Source organism: Acomys russatus, chromosome 2 (assembly GCF_903995435.1).
Source record: "Acomys russatus chromosome 2, mAcoRus1.1, whole genome shotgun sequence".
Lineage (NCBI taxonomy): Eukaryota > Metazoa > Chordata > Mammalia > Rodentia > Muridae > Acomys > Acomys russatus.
The window spans coordinates 105,716,929-105,736,598 of NC_067138.1; the positions used below are offsets into that span (position 1 = coordinate 105,716,929).

At 44.5% G+C, this 19,670-nt stretch overlaps 1 protein-coding gene across 1 annotated transcript in view; it reads left to right on the forward strand.

Annotated features, from left to right (window-relative positions):
- The window catches only part of Ror1 (receptor tyrosine kinase like orphan receptor 1), a 353,553-nt gene that overhangs the window by 312,098 nt on the left and 21,785 nt on the right, over nucleotides 1–19,670 (forward strand). Inside the window, exons 5-7 of the mRNA XM_051164708.1 lie at nucleotides 10,278–10,405; nucleotides 12,307–12,624; nucleotides 13,964–14,209. Of these exons, the coding sequence (XP_051020665.1) occupies nucleotides 10,278–10,405; nucleotides 12,307–12,624; nucleotides 13,964–14,209 (692 nt within the window). The remainder of the gene's footprint in view (nucleotides 1–10,277; nucleotides 10,406–12,306; nucleotides 12,625–13,963; nucleotides 14,210–19,670) is intronic.

Sequence of the window (19,670 nt, forward strand, 5' to 3'; positions counted from 1 at the left end):
GGAGGCTGAGGTTCAAAGAGTGGTGTTCGCTGGAGATGAGGAGAGTCTGAGTCCCCCGCATAGAGCTATCTGTGTGGACCTGGTCATTTAAAGCAAAGGAGTGGAGTACAGAGAAGGACAGAAGTCCAAGCCCTGAGCCAGCTCTCATGATGGGGATCTTTGAACAACGAAGGGAAAGAGAATGTAGAAATGGAAGCTATTGGGAAGAGAGGCTTCCTAAAGGAAGAGTCATTGAGTCTAAGGTTGCTGCTGGTCACTGGGGTCAAGAGCAAGCCCATTCAGAACACTAGACTGTCTAAGCTGAACAGGAAAACTAGGAAGACGAGAATGGGCATTTTCTTTAAGAAAAATGCAGAGACAGCGAGCAGAGTCGGGAGCTGGTGAGGTTTGTTTTGTTTGTTTGTTTGTTTTTGTTTTGACAGATGAGAGTCTTCATCATTATTATGACAGGAAGGACAATAGGGAAGTGACATGTCCATGAGTAGATAAGAGGGGTGGGACCCGGTTCAAGTTTCGGGTTTGGGGTAAAGCACAATGGGCTATCCACTGCAAAAGCAGATAAAAAACGGGATAGAAATGGTATTTATCCAGCCTTTTCTTCTTAAATGCTGACTACTAAGACTTGGCTCCTTCAGCCTTCATAAGGCATGCCTCTTCTGACCCTAAGCTCTGCCCAGAGTTCACACTCATGCATAAATTCAGTCCTGACAGTCTTTGATGCAATGCCAGGGAGTGGCAAGGTAGCAGATGTCCGGAGTGATAGTGCCTCCAGATAGTCAGCCATGTTAGTTACTTTGCTAGTTGTCAAAAGCAGCTTAAAGGGAAAAAAGGTTATTTTGGCTCACAGTTTGAGGGTAAAGTCTATTGTTAGCAGGGAAGTCATAGCCTCAGAAGCATAAGGCAGCTTGGCTAAGTTCACAGTCAGAAAGCAGAGAGCAATGAATGCTGGCGCTCAGCTCTCTCTTCCTTATCCCAGGCCGTAGAATGCTCCACACATATTTAGAGCAGATCGTCTCCCATGAGTTAACCTACCCTAGAAATTCCTTCACAAATCTGCTGGGAGCTTCATCTCCCAGGTGATGGTAGAGCCTATCGAATTGACAATATTAATATCAGTATCATTAACTATCAGAATATGAGCAGAATGTGTGCAGTACAGACGTCCAAGCCAGCTTCTTTCTTCCTACGGTGGCACAGAGCAGGCAAGCTAGTGCATAGCAGAAGAGTCACTGTCCTTCATACACACCTGCAACAGACAAATTCTTTGTACAAATTATAACTTTAGGTATCAGATCAGGATTTTTTGGGTTTTTTTCCCCAGGTTAAGGACACAAGGTCCAGAGAGACCCATAGCCAAAAGAGCTATGAATGAACAGTCTTTCTGGTCTAAGCATATGTGGGCTTGGTGAAGCCACGTGGCTACTTTTTCCTCTATTCTTCCAACTGTAAGGTTTAAACCAGAGCCCTACAAGCTCACATTCTAACTGAGGGTCTCCACAAGGTAGTAAGTGGGCGTGTGCCTGCCCCGAGGGCTCTGTCTCCTTCCATAGCTGTATCATCCCACTGCATCGTGGTTCGGCTTGGTAGTGAGACAGTGCAGTCTTCCCATGGTGCAAACACCCGTCCAGCCCCATGGGGTTGGGGGGAGGCATGGCCTCTCTTTCTCTCAAGTGGACTTCATCATCGTGGACACCATCTCTACCATGGCTATCCCTTTGTGGCCAGGACAAACTCCAGACTCCCCCCGCCCCTTTGTTATATCATTTGAAGTAGAAAGTTTAAAATAAGACCATGTAAAAAAAGACCACATGGGAATTTGAGAGGAAAACATAGGTCCACAATGAAACTATAGAATACTGAGTCTCTCTACTCCTCAGACACCCCAAACTAATGCCTCCATCTATTCATTGCTTTGTCTGACGTGGGAGACAAAGCTGAGATAGAAAATAAAACTGGGGAGTGAGTTTCACCTTACTTCTGAGCAGTAAAATGCCATTAAAATTCTAAGAAGTCCTGAGTTCCATTTACCACTCTTTCCACAAACCAAGTATTTCAGTCCATGGCCAAAGACATAAAAGAAAAAGCAGGGGAAATAAAATCAAATCCTAGTAAAATTTGCGGTAGGAAATCTGCCCAGACAGGCTTGTGTGAGTTGCATAATATTCCGAAGTCCCGTTATCCTCAGTGGAAGACTTTAGAGGGCGGTTTGGTTGTTTGTTATTGGTGACAGAAAAAAGCTTAAGTGATAGATAGATAGATAGATAGATAGATAGATAGATAGATAGATAGATAGATAGATAGATAGATTCTGATAGATCATGGGAGGCCTATGCTTGGAGGAGTTCCAACTGTCACCTCTGGCATCCAGGTATCAGCCTGACCTCAGAGGTGAAGAAGACCCTCACAGCAGGAGAATGTCTGAGAAGGTGCCCGACCACAGAAGCCTCGGTCAGCTGAAGAAGCAGAGCCCGCTCACTCCCATTAGCATCTCCCTGTCTTTTAACACTGCACCAGTGCGGTCCTATGGTTTCACGTGTTCTTAAATAGGAACTAAATACATTACATGCCTCATTTTCCTTCGGATTACATTTGTGAGCTACAAGCTCGGGGAATTCTGCTCTCCTTCCAAGCACACTGTGGCCTCACGTTCCCAGCCCCACCCCAAAGCACAGCCTGTGCCTTCCCACCGCGGGGTTGGACACAGCCATTGTGACGTGTGATTCTGGAAACTATGGCAGAACAGTATTCTTCTGTTTGTTTTAGTGGTTCCTAGCCAAGAGGAGGGGAAAAAACCCTGAAATTTGGTTTAATTTTTTAAAGCCAAAAAAAAAAAAAAAACAAAAAACAAAAAAAACTATGATGTGAGATGGAGCCATTCATAGCACTTGCTGCAGTCACCTTAGAACTTCTTGTACTCACAGTGGAGTTCCAGTGACCCATGGGGAATGTGAGGGCTTGCGGAGTCCAGCTGATAGCCACTGGTCTCCTGTGTGAGCCATCAGGGCTGATGTGCCTTGATTGGCTCACTAGAGGTCAGGTGTGTTAACACGTCCCTCTCTTTGATGCTCACATTAAGACTGGTCTTTAAAAAGCAGAGTTTGTGAGAGAAACTGGAGGTACAGATTTCATCTGTCACCTTCCTGCAGCTATTTCAGGTAAAGCCTGCTTGAGGCTCCTGACCCTTGCCCTGTCCCCATCTGCTTGCTCCTCTCTCTCTCTCTCTCTCTCTCTCTCTCTCTCTCTCTCTCTCTCTCTCTCTCTCTCTCTCTTTTTCTCTTTCTCTCTCTCTCATTCTCTCTTTCTCCCTCCCATCCTTTCTCCTCCCACCCCTGATGTATACACCTGTCCAGACAGATGCCACTTCACCAAAAGTTGTGTGTCCTAGCGTGTGCTGTTAAAGCCAATGAGACCTATTATGTCACTTCTCCTGGCTGACAGCTTGCCAAGCACATGTCAGACCGTAAGTTCTCTTGGGGAAATGAAGACATTTTGGGACAGGCAGTGACTTTGGAAACTACATTTGATCGTAACGGTTTCTTTGCCTCTGCATGGCTCTGGAGACCTTCTGGTTACTCTGACATGGTTTGGCACCCCTCACTTGGATTCTTAGTTGGATCATGTTTCACACTCTCTAAAAGGGTTTAAATTGACACATAATTATGTGTATCGATGGAGTGTTCCATATTGTTTTAATACATGTATACAGTGTACAATGATCAATCAGACCAGACCCTGGGTCTCATTTATCATTTTTCTGTGTTGTGTTGGGAACGTTCAAGAATCGTTTCTTCTAGCTATGCTGAATTATAAAATAAGTCACTTAGCTGGAGCCACCTCTCTGTGCAAGAGGACACTAGATCTTATTCCTCTAATCTAGCTGTATTCTGTACCCAATCATCAACTTTTCTCTATTCCACCCAGATTGACCTCCTATCCTATGGTGACCAAAATTCTACCCTTTATTCTTATAGGCTCATTTGCCTTTCATGCAAAATCAAGAGCATGCCACAAGCCTGGCTTATGTGATCTTATGTCCTTCACTTCACATGATTTCATGATTTTTCATCTCCAAATGCTATTCATGCATACATACATAAATGCATACACACATACATGCATACACACATATATGTAGATAGATATCCACTTATCAGTCAAGCTTGGAAGTAGATAGATATATAGATATTGATTGATAGATGATGATATGATGAGATAGATAGATACATAGATAGATAGATACAGTAGAAAGATAGGTAGATATATGCTTTCATCAGTCAACCTTTATATATGCATTACACACATATACCTATGATAGATATAGTAGGTAAACAGATAGATAGACATAGATATTAAGGTAGATATATCCATTCACCAGCCAACCTTGGTTGGGATAGATAGATAGATAGATAGATAGATAGATAGATAGATAGATAGATAAATCTATCCATTCATCAGTCAACTTGTATCTTGGCTATTGTGCAGTGTTACAGTAAATGTGGAGTGCAGATATTTCTTGACATACACATTTCCTTTGGGATTTCTGTATCCCTATGGTACTTTTATCTTTACTTTTTAGTGACCTATTATTATGTACAAAATGCACTAATTTACGTGTCTATCCATAGTGTATGAGAGTCTTCCTTTCTCCACATTCTCAACAGAGTTCTGGTTTGTTGATCATATTCCTCCCAACTGGAGGAAGGTACAATCTCACTGTGGCTTTGCAGTTCTCTGATTAGTGATGCTGTTTTCCTTGTGTACTTTTAGCCATTTGGAAAAATATCTATGCATATCATTTGATCATTTAAAAATCCTATTATTTGGTTCCCTCTTCCCTGTGGAGTTAGTTGCCTTTCCGTGGCCATCTTTTCCCTTTGCAGCTAATTGTCACTTAAAAAAAAAAATTTATTTATTTATTATGTATACAGTGTTCTGTCTACATGTAACACCTGCAGGCCAGAAGAGGGCACCAGATTTCATTGTAGATGGTTGTGGGCCATCATGTGGTTGCTGGGAATTGAACTCAGGACCTTTAGAAGAGCAGGCAGTGCTCTTAACCTCTGATCCATCTCTCCAGCCCTAATTGTCACTTTCAAGTGATCTGACTACATGTCCCAGGAAGACGCTGGTTCTTACCCAAGCCCTGACCTTCTGCTGTGTTTATGCAGCTACCAGAGTGCTTGAGTGACTGCCTGTCACAAGAGTCCACTGCGCCCTTGGCATGGTAGTCATCTAGAAAATATTTGTGAGTTACTTTTAGTGGGATAAAGAGAAAACATTCACTCCCCACATGAGAAGAATCACCCACCTCTTGATGAGATGATAGCTGAGAGTGCCACTGAGGACACTGACTCCAATAACACTATAGTTTCCTTCAAGGGTGCAGGCTTTGTCATTCTTGTGCGGAACTCTGAAGTGGCCTACTGTGGGCTGAGGGAGGTGGCAGCTGAAGTGCTGGCCTTAGACTCCTAGCAAAGGCACCTGCTGACATCCTGCAAGTTGTCAGGGTCTCTGTCAGATTCCCCTGCTGTGAGGGTCCACATACAAGTCTCCTCTGGCTTGACTTTTGAAAGCCCTGGCATGGCCTGATCTCAGGCAAGCTTCTACCTTGCTCCCCAGATAAACATGAGATTTTTTTCAGTGAAGTTTGCGTAACATGAAACTAACCATTTTGAAGTGAGCCATTTCATACAATATCATGTGATTTCTACATTCCTAGGTAAGGATTCCCCAGTCCCTCAGCCCCTGGCAACTACCAATCTATTTCCTGTGCCTGTAAAGTTGCCTATTCCAGATGGTCTCTAGAAAGCCTACGATATGGGCTCTTTTACAACATAGCAGGTTGCAGGACTTCATTCATTCCTTTATATGCTAAATATTACTCTCTCTCCTATGTATCTACCACATTTTGTATGTCTGTTCACCTGCTTATTAACACTGGATGTTTCTGCCCTTTGGATGCTAGGAATGGCATGGACAAGGCTTTATGTGTTGTCAGTCTCTTAGGTTATACTCTACAGTTAGCAAAATACCTCTGTATTCATTTTCTTCTCACTGACAAAAGCTGTGCATTTTAACTGGTCATGTTTCCCCCAAATGGTAACTTTCAGAGTGAAATTTATCATTCAGAACCCATCCAGCAACCCTGGCGCTTGCCCCTGTCTTATGATAAATTCATCATTTGCGGTGTGAAGAGAATTCCCAGGGTGGGTAGTCTAGGTCAGTCTGCTGTGGTCCTGATGCTGGATCATGGCAGGGTGAGCACTGCACAGATAGCTATAATATAAAATCAGAAGTCACAGGGATGGGTTGATCAAGCTGCTAGGGGAAGCTGGGAGACGCCTGAGGTTTCCAGGAGAGGTCTAAGGATTGACTGGGTGGAAATGATGTGAAGAATGAAAAGATGATAGAGGGCATCCTTGGCCTCACACAGTGTCTGAACTATCAGAACAGAGAAGCCCACTGTGGCTTCAGGAGTTACTGGCAGAGCAGGAAGGAGGCCAGCAATCTGGCCAGCACTGGATGGCACTAACTGTATCCCGCAGAGGAGCCTTGCCTTCCTTTGCCTGGAGCATCCTGGAGAGACACTTCCCAGTGCCTTTGTGCAATGTCATGTCCTTCACACTGGAGAAGGGCAGACTCTTGCTCTACTGGGTCTACACAGAAACTGGGATGGTGACCAAAGCTGGTGACCCAGTGTCTGATGGACCTTTAAGAGACACAGGACACCCATCGCCCAGCATCCAGTCATCATCCCAGGGGGCAACACTGGGTCCCTGGTGCCCTTCCCCCAATACCCTTTGCTTCTTGATGGATCATGACAAGGCTCCATGACATCACCCTGACTGTGACACCTTGATGCATCCTTTTTTTAAGTGGGGAGCAGGAGACATGACCAGGAGAAGTGCATGTTGGGAGGTAGCCTGCAGCTATAAATGCAAAGGAAGGGGGTGGCTGGCTGGGACTTGCTTGTTAGGAGACCAGCCAGCCCCACGCTTGCTACTCACATTGTGCAGGGAAGGTGCACAACTCGGACAGGTATGTAGCTGTTCCAAAATAGGAGCGTTCACACCTCTACATCATCCCTAAGCCTGTTGTCTATTAAATGGCTTGACACCCATTTTATAAGCATATGAAATCAGCAGTGCCTCATCCAAAAAAATTTTTAAACGCTATAAATTCTAACTTGTGAATTTATTTAGTTCACCGTGGTAACAAGACACAGAACTCGTGCAGACCTGACAACATAGTAAAGTGCAGTCTCAACCTGGATGCAGCACATATTGCCTTTGCACACCCCAGCGAGTCACTTGACTTCTGTGAGCTGCAATGTTCTCTCCACAAAGGAGGGGAGGAGCTGGGCAGTGATGCTCAGAGGACAAAGGAGTCTAGAGGCTCAGCCCAGACAGTCTGACCTCATGGGTAGGATGTGGAACTCAAGTCCTGGTAATCACTGGTCTTTTCTTTCTTTTCTTTTTAAATTTTATTTTTACTTTATGTGCATTGGCATTTTGCCTGTGTGTAAGTCTGTGTGACAGTGTCAGATCCCAGAATTACTGAGGGTTGTGAGTTGCTGTGTGGGTGCTGGGAACTGAACCTGACCCCTCTGGAAGAGCAGTCAGTGCTCTGAAGTGCTGAGCCATCTCTCCAGGCCTATCTACTGATCTTTTCAAAGCTTCCTGAAGAGATGCTTTTTGTAAAATGTATTTTTGTTGTTATTGAGTGTATGGTATACATAGGTATGCATGCCTCTACATTCCTGCTGTTAAGAGTACAACTTTATTACATCAGCTTTCTTCTTCCACCTTCCTGGTGTGGACAGGGAGTTCCCAAGGGTAGACAGTGTTCAGATGGTCCACCCCATGGATAGCAAGTGCCCTTTTCAACTAAGCCATGTGTTCCTGCAGGGAGCCTTACATACAGCTAAGGATGAAATGCCTTGCACATTCGCTTGGCTGGTTTGGTTTGGGATTTTTAAAAAATCTCAGTTGCTGAGAGACTGGTCAAAATCACAGAAGACTGGGCAATCTTTTTTTTTTTTTTTTTTTTAATCCAACTGTGAGCCGTCAATAGGAAATAAGCAGCCAAAGAGTTGCTTCTCACTTTAGTTTGGAAAAAAAAAAAAAAAGAAAGAAATATTCGGTCTTTTTTAGCAGTCTTGAACTAGAAAGGTGGTAAGAAGTTTAGCCTAAGCCTCACTCATAAACTATAGGAACTCCCAGTGGGTCAAGGATTTATATCTGGGGATATTTCCAAGATTTTGTCCTCCCAGAAGATATAAATGGGAGCCTGGGAGTTTAACATAGGGAGGGAAAACAGTTCTCACACAACGGTGCTTTAAACATCTAGGCTACACTAGTGTAGGGAGTGCAGGGGGGTAGGACAGTAAGGCCTTGGGTAGCAGGGGTGGTGTGGGCTGGAGCAGATTCTGGTCTTTCCACTTAGATTTCCAGAAACCAAGCTGAGGTCATCCAGAGCCTTCTTTTCCCCCATAGGTTTATGGTATTAGTTACCCAATAAAAGTTGGGTTAATTTTACAACCCAGGTAAGATGTAAGCCAAAAAAAAAAAAAAAAAAGGCTTCACCATTACTGTAGGATTTATAAAGGTAAACACGTGGGGTGCAAAAGGGACTGTGCAGCAGCCCTGGAGCCTCAAGTCTCTCTGTCCGATGGATGGTGTGCTCATTTGTCATGTGTCTACTCATCTTCACCTTCAAATTGATTCCTTTGGAGAATTAGTGTAGGAGGCTGCAGATGATGAGTGCCCTGGCCCATGGATTGTCACTCATTTGGCAGCTATCCTGAGCCTGCTAGGCTCCTAAGAGCATGAAACCTGTAGGCAGAGAAGTCCAGCACCATAGCTCTGCTCCACAGCCATAGTTAGTGACAATAATGTAGCATCTCTGCAGTCCCAAGGGGCTTCTATAGCAACCAGTCATGGTAGCATACACCTGTAGCTCCCAGTCACAACACAGCTAGATAACATAGTAAGACTGGCTGTAAAAATGAAATAAATGCGACTGGGGCCCGAGCTCAGTGGTAAGAACTTACTGAGCTTGTATGAGGCCCTAGCTCCATCTCCAACACTGCTAAATGAACACAAACAAATAATAAGCTTTTATATAATTTGATGGGGTCACTCGGCTTATATCTATAGGGCAGAGAGTCAGTTATGGCCTCTGTTTCAAAGGCAAAGGGTCATACGATGCACAGGTCTGGGTCAGCCTGCCTAAAGAGCACAGAGTATTTTGGTACTCTGTCTTCTAACTTAGAAGCAAAAAAAAAAAAAAAAAAAAAAAAATGCATTTGCTTGGAGATGGATGTTGACACTGGCCAGGGGAGTATTGGTGTCTAGGTGAACTCACAAAAGTAGCAGGCAGTCTTCAGTGTGGCCTGGACCTATTGTTATCCCATCTTCTGGTTCTACCATCCACATCTCAGGCATGCTCACTGAGGACTTTTGTGGGACCAGGTGTCCATTTTGAATCCTGGTCTCTTTTCCCATCACTTGTACCCTTCTCATCATCATCTGGTGTCCCCTGTCTTCAAGATAAAATCTACTTCCCTTGCTTATTTATTGTTGTAATTTGAAAGCAGCAAAAATCTCATGGCTATTCTTTTTTAAAGTTTTATGGGTCATCAAATGAGATTTTTATTGATATTTTCCTGAGAGTTCCTTGGATTTTGTGGTCAACCTCAAGTCCTTTGGCCTGTGGCTTGCTCTGGCCTCTTTTCCAGTCAGACAGGACAAATTTTACCCAGAGAGGAGCCATGAGACTCAACTGTGCCCCTTCCTCCCAGATGTGTCAGCTTCCTACCCTGTAGATCTCCTAATTGACGTGTCAGTTGGTGTAGACCTTGTGGTTAATGTGCCCACGCTTTTGCAGCAAATGGAGCAGAAATAATCTGCACTTAGAAAAAAAAAAACTGTAGAGCATGTGCCCAGATTTGCAGCTTGCTTCCTCTTCCCTCTCAGAGCTACATCATCTTCCAGCTCACCACCAGCTGCAAAAATAAAACTTCTTTCCCATATTTAAGGATGATTTTGCACTTCAGGATGATTTTCTGGGGGTGTAGGAAACTTGACCAATGTGACCAACAGATGTTTTAAAGGATGTTTGAAAACTGAATGCTTTTGTCAGAGTCTGAAGTGCAGTGTTCATGATATGGTGCCCAACTCCGCCCCCTCGTGGCCATTTATAGCATTGTGCAGCAGAGTGGATAGTGTGTGTGGGTCGGTGGCTCGGTGGTAAGACTCACTGCGCTTTGTTTTTAGAGACGAGTATGAAGAAGATGGATTCTGCCAGCCATACAGAGGCATTGCGTGTGCACGATTTATTGGCAACCGCACTGTGTATATGGAGTCTTTGCATATGCAGGGGGAAATAGAAAACCAGATCACAGGTAGGTAACATCAAAGAAATGATACTGACGCCTTTCATAACCATTTTCCTCACCAGGAGTTTTTCTGGGCTTCTTTCCTGACAGAGAATTAGGCTAAGCTTGGGTTTGGGAGTGGGACCATAAAGAGGCATGAGATGTGATCTCTGTGCTCTGGAATTTACATTAAAATAATTTATTAGAGGTTAGTCTTGGAGGAAAAGGAAGCTTCGAGAAGTCTCACATTCACGCAAACACTCAATAAATATGACTGAGTGCTTTCAGTGTGCCGAGACCAGACTGGACACTTGGGGATATGAGAGTGTGAGTGAGCCAGGTGCGTCCCTGCCCTTGCTAAGCTTGCCTTCGGGAGCGGTGTGGTGTGGACCGGGGAGGGGTGAGCTTGGGCTATAACACCCATCCCAGAGCTGTTGTTACAGAGACTTCAGAAACTGCTGCCCGCATGAACACCACCGTGAAGCACTTCCTAATACACAAGGGCGAGCGGTGAAGGCTATCATGTACCATTTGGCACCTAGTTATGCTGGTCGCGGCAGCATCATACCCTTTCAGGATACAGTGTCCATGTTAGAAGGACCTCCATGAGATTCTCAAAAATGCTGACAAATGTAACAAATGCAGATAACCGGACACAGGCACCCTGTTACATCTTAACTTCAGACGAATGGCAAATTGTCTCTTAGTGTAGTGGTATCCCACGGGTTCCTCTGAAGGGTATGGGCAGCCAGGATCTTAAACTTGAGGATTTTAAGAAAGTGCGGGGCAAATCCATGACAGAAAGACAAGACAGAAAAGGCCAGAAATTCTGTTCTCTGAGCAACTTGACAGAACAGAGAAGCAGCTGAGGGGAACTGGTGAACCAAGAACAGGATGGCGAAGTTGCCTTTGCTGATGCCCTTGGGGTCTGGAGAACAGGAATGGACACGGGACGAGCTGCAGCAACCAGGCTTTCCACCCAGCACAAGAGCATTTGGACAAATGTTAAAATAAGGGGACGCATTAAATAAATGGTATTCTGATATAAATATTTGGTAAACAATGTATAATAGCCCTCTCTTGTATATGTTCAGTGGGCATCGGCTTGCTGTAGAGTATCATAGTTCCATTTTGTTTTTTTTTAAAAACTCATTTCATTTTGTTTAACCCAATGCTTCCTAGACATGCTGGCCTCTGCGGCCCTTCTCAGAAGACATTAATATGCTGTTGGTTTAACGCCCCAAGGAACACACTTCGGGAAACAGTGTAAACAGCCTCCCGGGTGGCCTACAGGGATGGTGCCCTTTTGTATAGATGCCCGGTACAGTGTGAGGTTAGGCAAACAGACCCCTGGGATCCTGTGGTGCATGCTGGAACAGTTGAATTGAGGTATTCCAGGGCTTTGCCTCATTTTCCGAAGATGCAAACCATGATGAAATGAAGCAAGCGGTCCAAAGTCACCCAGGAACTCTTGCCATCTGGCCACACGGTGCTACGCTCAGCTCAAGCCTGTCCTGAAACAAGCTCTGACCTGGGGCTGTCAGATGTCCTAAAGCCTCAGAAAATTAATGATAATGCTTAAAAAAAAAAAAAAAAGTACAGGGCAAAACACAAAGTTCTACTGCCCTGTAGAGAAAGAAAGAGAGAAAAAAAAAAATATATTGTGCTTTAACCCAATTAATTCTTTTTATTAGGAAATGGTACATATGTAATTCAATCCTGTTTTTCTAACTTTGTAGTCAAAATGATTTTTTCAAGCCAGGGAAAGCGAACTGCTTGGACATCTGAAACGAATCTCCTCCCCTTGGCCTTGTGGGCTTCAGCCCAGCAGATTCCCCGCAGTGTGTTTCTCCCTGGGATCTGTTGACTGGATCACAGCAGAGATAAACCCCTGCCCCTGGGAGTTAATAGCTCTGTTTGGTTTTCAGCTGCCTTCACCATGATTGGCACCTCCAGCCATTTATCTGATAAGTGCTCTCAGTTCGCCATCCCCTCCCTGTGCCACTACGCCTTCCCATACTGTGACGAAACCTCATCTGCCCCAAAGCCACGTGACTTGTGTCGCGACGAATGTGAAGTCCTGGAAAATGTCCTGTGTCAGACAGAGTACATTTTTGCCAGATCAAATCCCATGATTTTGATGAGGCTGAAGTTGCCAAACTGTGAGGATCTTCCCCAGCCGGACAGCCCGGAGGCTGCAAACTGCATACGGATTGGCATCCCCATGGCGGACCCTATAAACAAAAGTAAGTGGTGGCTCTGACACTGGCACACAGTACCTAGTCATACTGGGGCAGCGACCATGCTCGCTGAGCGCTAACCTTCTAGTGAGTTGAATGCCATGCTTTAGCATTCTGCGGTAGATTAGATAGAGTGCTTGATGAGCGCACACAAAGCCCTGGGTTCACCCCAGCATTATATAAACTGAGTGATGGTGTCTGTGATCCCTGCCCTCAAGAGATGGGGCCATTAGGATCATCAGTTCAAAGCCATCCTTCCCTACGTTGTGAGTTTGTGAGTTCAGGACCAGCCTGGGATACTAGAGACTGTATCTTAAAATAAGTGTTTATCATAAACCAAATGATGGCAAATACTCATATTGAAATATTATCCATAAAAATGAAGGATATATAGACATATGCCACAACTTGGTGAAACTTGCAGATATAATACTAAGCATAAGAAATCACTACATGATCCCAGTTATATGAAACGTCCTGAATGGGCAGCCCCATTAGATATGAAGCAGATTTGCGGTTCTGAGACTGTGGTGGTGGGACGGACAGTCTCATGGATATGTAGCTCGCTCTGGGATGGTAGGAGTGTTATAAAAAGTAGTAAAGCCATACAATCTTGGGAAGGTGCCTAGTGTGCTCATGTTCAGTTTTATGTTGTGTGTTCTGTGCCACACTTGATAAACACATGTGAAGGTGTGTTCCGTTCCCTGCTCTCGCACCACTCGAGATAGTCGGCTGACTCTCTTCCTGTTTCCCTTTTACCTAGGATTAGTTTTCTTTGGTACTTAATGCCGTTATTGTAGTTATTTGATAGCGTTTATTTTACCCTGTGGCCAGCCTGAAGGACCATGTAAGACAGCCTGCGTTTTCACAGGCATCCCACTCCATCAGCGCAGATAGCCCCAGCTCCCACTTGAAACACAGGCTATGTTGCCCTTCATAGACTTTCTATGAGTTACCCCTACAGTCTTTAATCACACAGGTTCTAAGACCACCAGTTGGAATGGAGGGAAAAGTTTGCCTTGAATCTTCCTTGATCCACTCCCTAGGGAACCATGAGAAATTCCTCCTGTTCCCCAGGTGCTCCCCACTCCCATTTCTTACTTAGTACTCCCCATTAAAAACACCACAGAGGCTCTCATGTTTTGTTTTGTTTTTAATTATTATTCCTAAAGCATAAGCTTTAAATCCTCCCAGGAATGTGAGTACAAGGCAGGCCCTGAGTCCCAGCTCAGCAAATGGGAAAACAGCTCAAACCAGCAGGGAGACCTGCATGGTCCTTAGCTAGGGAAGACAAGTCCCTTCTATTTCTTACTAGCAGTCTGGGTTTTTCTTTCATGTTTTTCAGATCACAAGTGCTACAATAGCACAGGTGTAGACTACCGGGGAACCGTCAGTGTGACCAAGTCAGGGCGCCAGTGCCAGCCGTGGAATTCTCAGTACCCTCACACACACAGCTTCACTGCCCTGCGATTTCCAGAGCTCAATGGAGGCCACTCCTACTGCCGCAACCCTGGCAACCAGAAGGAAGCTCCCTGGTGCTTTACCTTGGATGAGACCTTTAAGTCTGACCTGTGTGACATCCCAGCATGTGGTAAGTAGAAGTCCTTAGCTCTAATGTATTCAGTCACCTTTCAAATGTCCCGCCCCCCATGTAGGAAAAGGACTAGGAGGAGAGTGAACTTGATTGATGCTGTCCTTTTGGTCACTGACCTGCTCCATCATACACAAGCCTGGTTGTCTCGACATACAGCTCTCACAGGCACCAGTGCCTCTCTCAAGGTGCACCTGTAGTGACTGCACTGCTCTCCAGAGGCACATAGTCAGATAGCCAATCACAGTCGGTCCTGTAGAAAAGGGCGTTTCCCCCAGAAAAACCTTACCTTCTTGGCACACAGTTGGGTTGAAAACTGTTCTATCTCAGTGAAACCACCCACGAAGCAAGATGCTTCCACTAAATTGTAATCTTTGTCTTGGCCACTAACAGTGCAGAAGAGTAAGGCTGTCTGGGAGAAAAATGGAGTTGCTGTCTTCTTGTTTACTTCTACTGAATGGGTATAATGTGTGAGAGAGGATGGAAATGTTGATGAGGAAAACCTAGAGCTTGTGAGCCATTTTGGATATGATTGAGCTTATAGTCCTAGTATTCATGCATAGGGGAACTGGGTTTCCCAGCGTAGTGGGGGAGCTGGGATATCACTGCTGAGAAAGCCAGAGCCACAGCTACAGAATGGTACCGAACAAAATGAGCACTTACAGAAAACATAGTGGTGTCTGAGCGGATTGTAGTCCAAGCTAGTCACAGAGGCACTAGTTATAAACCCACTTATCAGGGAATGAGAAGAGGCAGAGCCCTGGGTGTGGCCTGGCACATCCCAAAAGAACAAGGAGTGGGACCCAGAGCAAGGAGGAGAGATAGATGAGATCCAAGATGCAACAGTCCCAGAGGACTGGTGAGCTGGTGGGGTGGTTCCCTGACGCTAAATGCATGGGCAAGCACTGAAGTGTTCTAGGCAGAAGGCTGATATCTCAACATGTTGAAACAGCAACTTTGGCGGGAAGAGAAGTGGGAGGAGGCAGTGGCCTATGGGCAGGCTCAGGGTATATTTAGAAACTGATGATATTAGGGTCACTGGTAGGTCAGATGTGGGGTACAAAAGAAAACTCAAGGATGGCCCAAGAGCTTTCGCCTTCATCAGCTTTTTGCATAGAGAAAGAAAATCACAGAAAAAGAACTTTGGTGGGACCTGGACCAAATACTACTACTAAGAAAACCATTTGTTCCATCTGGATGAATAATGCCTTTCCCTTTAGATAAATAATTTTTTGTTTTTGAGACAGGGTCTTGCTATGTGGTTCAGGCTAGCTTTAAATTAATGAAATCTCCTACTTCATCTTCTGAGTGCTGAGAGTCTCCAGTCAAAAACATCCAATCCTGACTTCTTCTAATCGATGTGTGGTCTTGAGTTTCCAGCTCATGCTCTTCAGAAGTAGGAAAGGGACTTGCCCCCAAACTGGAAGATTTGTCTATGATCTGATCCAAGGACTCAAGTGCTAGTATAATATCTCAGATTGCTTATATCGGTAGAACACCTACTGTGTACCTTCAGGATGCTTGGAGCTTAATGATGTCATCGCCCTTTAAAGATCATGGCCATCCTATGGAGAAGGTGGTTTTGCTATGTGCCACTGAGGTTCAGAAGGGCCAGACACTGATAGAACTGAATCTGAAACCCTCATCTGTGGCTTGTTGCTCTGACCAAACTCAAGGTTGTGCTCTCCTGACAGACGTTCCTCTGTTACTTATCTAAAAGTCTTATGTAAGAGGCACAGTAGCCTCAATCTCTGGGCTCCCCTGTGCTGGTTCTAGGCTCTGCTGAGGAGGAGCACCATCATGGTGCCTCCTCGTTTTGTGGTGTTAATCAGTGAGGCTGGAGGGCACAGCATATTTCTTTCTTGATGTCAACTTGTAGACAGCCTAGTCATGACTCTTGGGGCAGCTTAATTCTTGTCTATTAGCAGTAAACCTAGGTGAACGTTAAATCCAGAAGTGAGAACATATTTTGACACTTAGGGTTTCTATTTTGAAAGAACACAATACCTCTTCAACTCTTTGAGCCAAGCCATGCACACACCCACTAAAGGAATCTTTGACATGGGATCAATAAAAGGCTACTGAGATGCAGTGGCTCCTTAGTATGGAATTCAGAAGAAAGCCAGCCAAGGCTTCTCATAAGCCCTTGAACAGCTCCCCTCCAACAGACTGATCACTATGGAACCCTATTTTGAGAATGCTATAGAGCACCCAAAAGTGTTCTTCTTGAATCCTTACAAAAACATAAATGAGAATTTTCCAGCATTATCCAACGCCCCCCCCCAATTCTGTCCCCTTTCCTTTCCCAGTGCTCAGCACTGAACCTGGGGATTCAGACATGCCAGGCAAGCACTCTGCACTCCATCTCTACTTTACCCACTGAGAAACAAAGGCTCAGAGCAGCGATAGGAACCACCCAAGCTCACCACTTAGGAGAAACCAAGTCTCCCTCATCCAGGACCATTGCTCTTTGTTCTACACCAGTATTTCTCTACCAGGTGCAATTTTGCCACCCAGAGAACACATGGCAATATCTGCAGATGTGTTGGTCATCACTATGGTCATGGGAGTAAGGGATGGTACTGTATATATTAGATAGAGGGCAAGGGGTACTATTAGGTACCCTAAGATATCCAGAATGGCCACTTGAATGATGTTAATAATGTCAGTGCCAGAATGAAGAACCTTTTTCTATATAAGTATCGACGGTAGATTAACAATATTAATTAGTAATACATTAACCATTTATTGTCCTTAGAATAAACTAGCATACTTTTTTATACTCATCTCAGCAATAAGTAATTATATAGCATCTGAGTAAAGGAGACTTTTTTGTTTACACACACAAAAAAAATCCTGATATTCTGAGATTGTGAATGCCTTGTTCAAGGTCACAAACCTAAAACAAACTAGATTCATGTCTCAACCTACTGTCAGCCTTCTGAGCTCTGTGCTTTATGTTTGTGAGTATATGTGGAGATAGATAGATAGATAGATAGATAGATAGATAGATAGATAGATAGATAGATAATAGACGGGTAGATAGATAATATATAGAAAATTAAGGATTCTTGAATTGACAAAGTATCTCAGAGGGTAAGAGTTCTTGCCACCAGGTTCCGTTCCTGGGACTCTCATGGTGAAAGTATTTCTGCAAGTTTTGCTTTGACCTCCACATAAATGCCATGGTATCATGGTGTGCGTACACACACACACACACACACACACACACACACACACACACACACACACATTATGTGTGTGAGAAAAGTGTGATAAGTCTTTTTCTTGTAGTGAGCTCTACGGTGTGGGGCAGATTGGAAATGAGTCATTTTCCTTCTCAAGTAGGATAGAATTTCAAGGGAATGTTCTTGCATTCTTTAGTTTGGTCAAAGTTAAGGAAATTTCAAAATTATCATGGGATTTCTCATTTTCCAACTGACAACTTTTGTTTTAGTTTCAACTAAGTAAGGCTAAAAGAAATAGAGTAAGCTTTAAGCAGAAAAAACACAGGCATTTGTTAACTTTCTGAAATACCAACACACAAAGTTTGTTGGGGATTGTTTTATCTGAGTTTTCACTCTAGAATAGAATATAAAATTAAGTTCAGCCTAGTATAGCTATTTGGAATTCTGGGATTTGCCTAGGCAGGATTGGGTACATGTGCCTGGAGAATTTTTAGAGGAAGCCTTTTCTTTTCTAAGGATGAAAGATAGTCTGAGTAAGACCTCACCTCCCATTCTCTCTGTTTGTCAGTCATGTCCCAGGCATTTCTGACATGAGAAAGCCAGTCACTCACTGAAACCAGTCTGCATGGAACTTCTGTGCTTCAGGCTGTGAATAAGCTAAACAGACCGTTTTCTAGTAAAATGGACAATCTGGTAAGAGAATCAAATTAGCAGGGTAGAGTTGCATTAACCCCATTAGCTGGTTCCCATCACCGTGTCTGCCATCTTTGTCCTTTGCAAGGCTGGTATCATGACGACTGCTGCCTGTCGAATATCTGGCTGGATTCTCACATCAGTACCCAGCTTAAGACTCAGTTGGTGCTCAATAAAATATGTTGTGTTGATTCCTCTCATTCTCTCGGCAACCACAAGATAAGGGATCATCTTCATTTCAATGGTGAAGAGGCCAAGGAGATATTTGTTTTCCTAAGGCAAAGCAGGTTATTGGACACCTCTGCTCTCTGTCTACCACACCAAAGCTATTTCAAGAAGAAACCTAGGCTCCTCATTTTCTTATCATTCTTTCACCGTCCTGATCATTGAGCCTACCTGATTGATTTCTTTATTGACAACTCCAAAGATTTAAGAAGAAACCTTAGATGTATAGTGCCCTGACACGGACCTGGGCCCTTTCCCTGCTAAGTCCCGTCTCTGTTCTCCTGAGGATGTGTCTAGTTGTCAGAGCTGGTGATGCTCTGTAGATCCTGCCTGCCCAGCTTCATGGCTGTGTCACACCTCTCTCCTCTGGTGGCCTTCTATGGCATCAGCGTAGGAAGAGGTAGAAACGAATCAGGAAGTAAACTGAAGAGGAAACTGTCCATGTTCTTCCCAACAGCACCTGGGCACAGCTGGTCTCACAGAGAGGCTGCTGCTTTTCTGTTCAACTCTGGAGTAGAGCTGTGGGGGCTCTGGACCTCTGAGAGCTCCCTTCAAAAAGACCTAGTTTTCTCCTTTTGTTGTATGTTACCTGGCTTCCATTATCCACTGGTTGAGTCCTCTAGTGGCCCAGGTGAGTAGAGGCCTGCTGTCCGGGGCAGTGGTATGTGGGGAGGCAGGACCCCGCTTGTATTAGTGTTTTCGTGTTCAAGGCTCAACCCTCTATTTTACTGCACCAAACCTGCAAAGGCCTCGCTGGCCTCTGTCAAACAAGAACAGCTCCTCAGCAGGAGTACAGCTTTCCCCAATGGCTCCTGTATGAAAGTCACTGAGCCACACGGCTCCATTCCCTTTTAGCCCCTTGGCTTGCGACAATTTGCCAGAGGGCACATTGTTGGGGTCTGTACCTGAATAGCCTCAACCTGTTCCATCACCTCACAAATACCCTCATGGGTTCTGCTTTGTCACGGGCCATTTTCTACAGTGTTATAGTTTACCGCTCTGGGCAGGGCAGATGTTTTCCAGATTGCGAACACTGCAGTTTGTAACTCGCTCTGTCAGCAGCCTTCTCCCGCGTTTCATCGAAGACCTGTTGCGAAGCAATTTGTCATTCAGCCATTCCTTTAAACCAAAATTGAACATTACAGGGAGCTCGATGGTGGCAGAGGATGGGGACAGTTTCTTTTGTAGTCTGCAGCATTCTAGAAGAGCTATTTTGGTGCTGCAGATTTCTACAACGTACTTTAGTTTCTAGTCTTGATATATTTTCAACAAAGAGGTAAACATTAATAAGCCATAAAATAATGTGGGTTTTGTTGTCAGTAGTGGTGACGGTGGTTTAGTTTAAAATTAGGTTT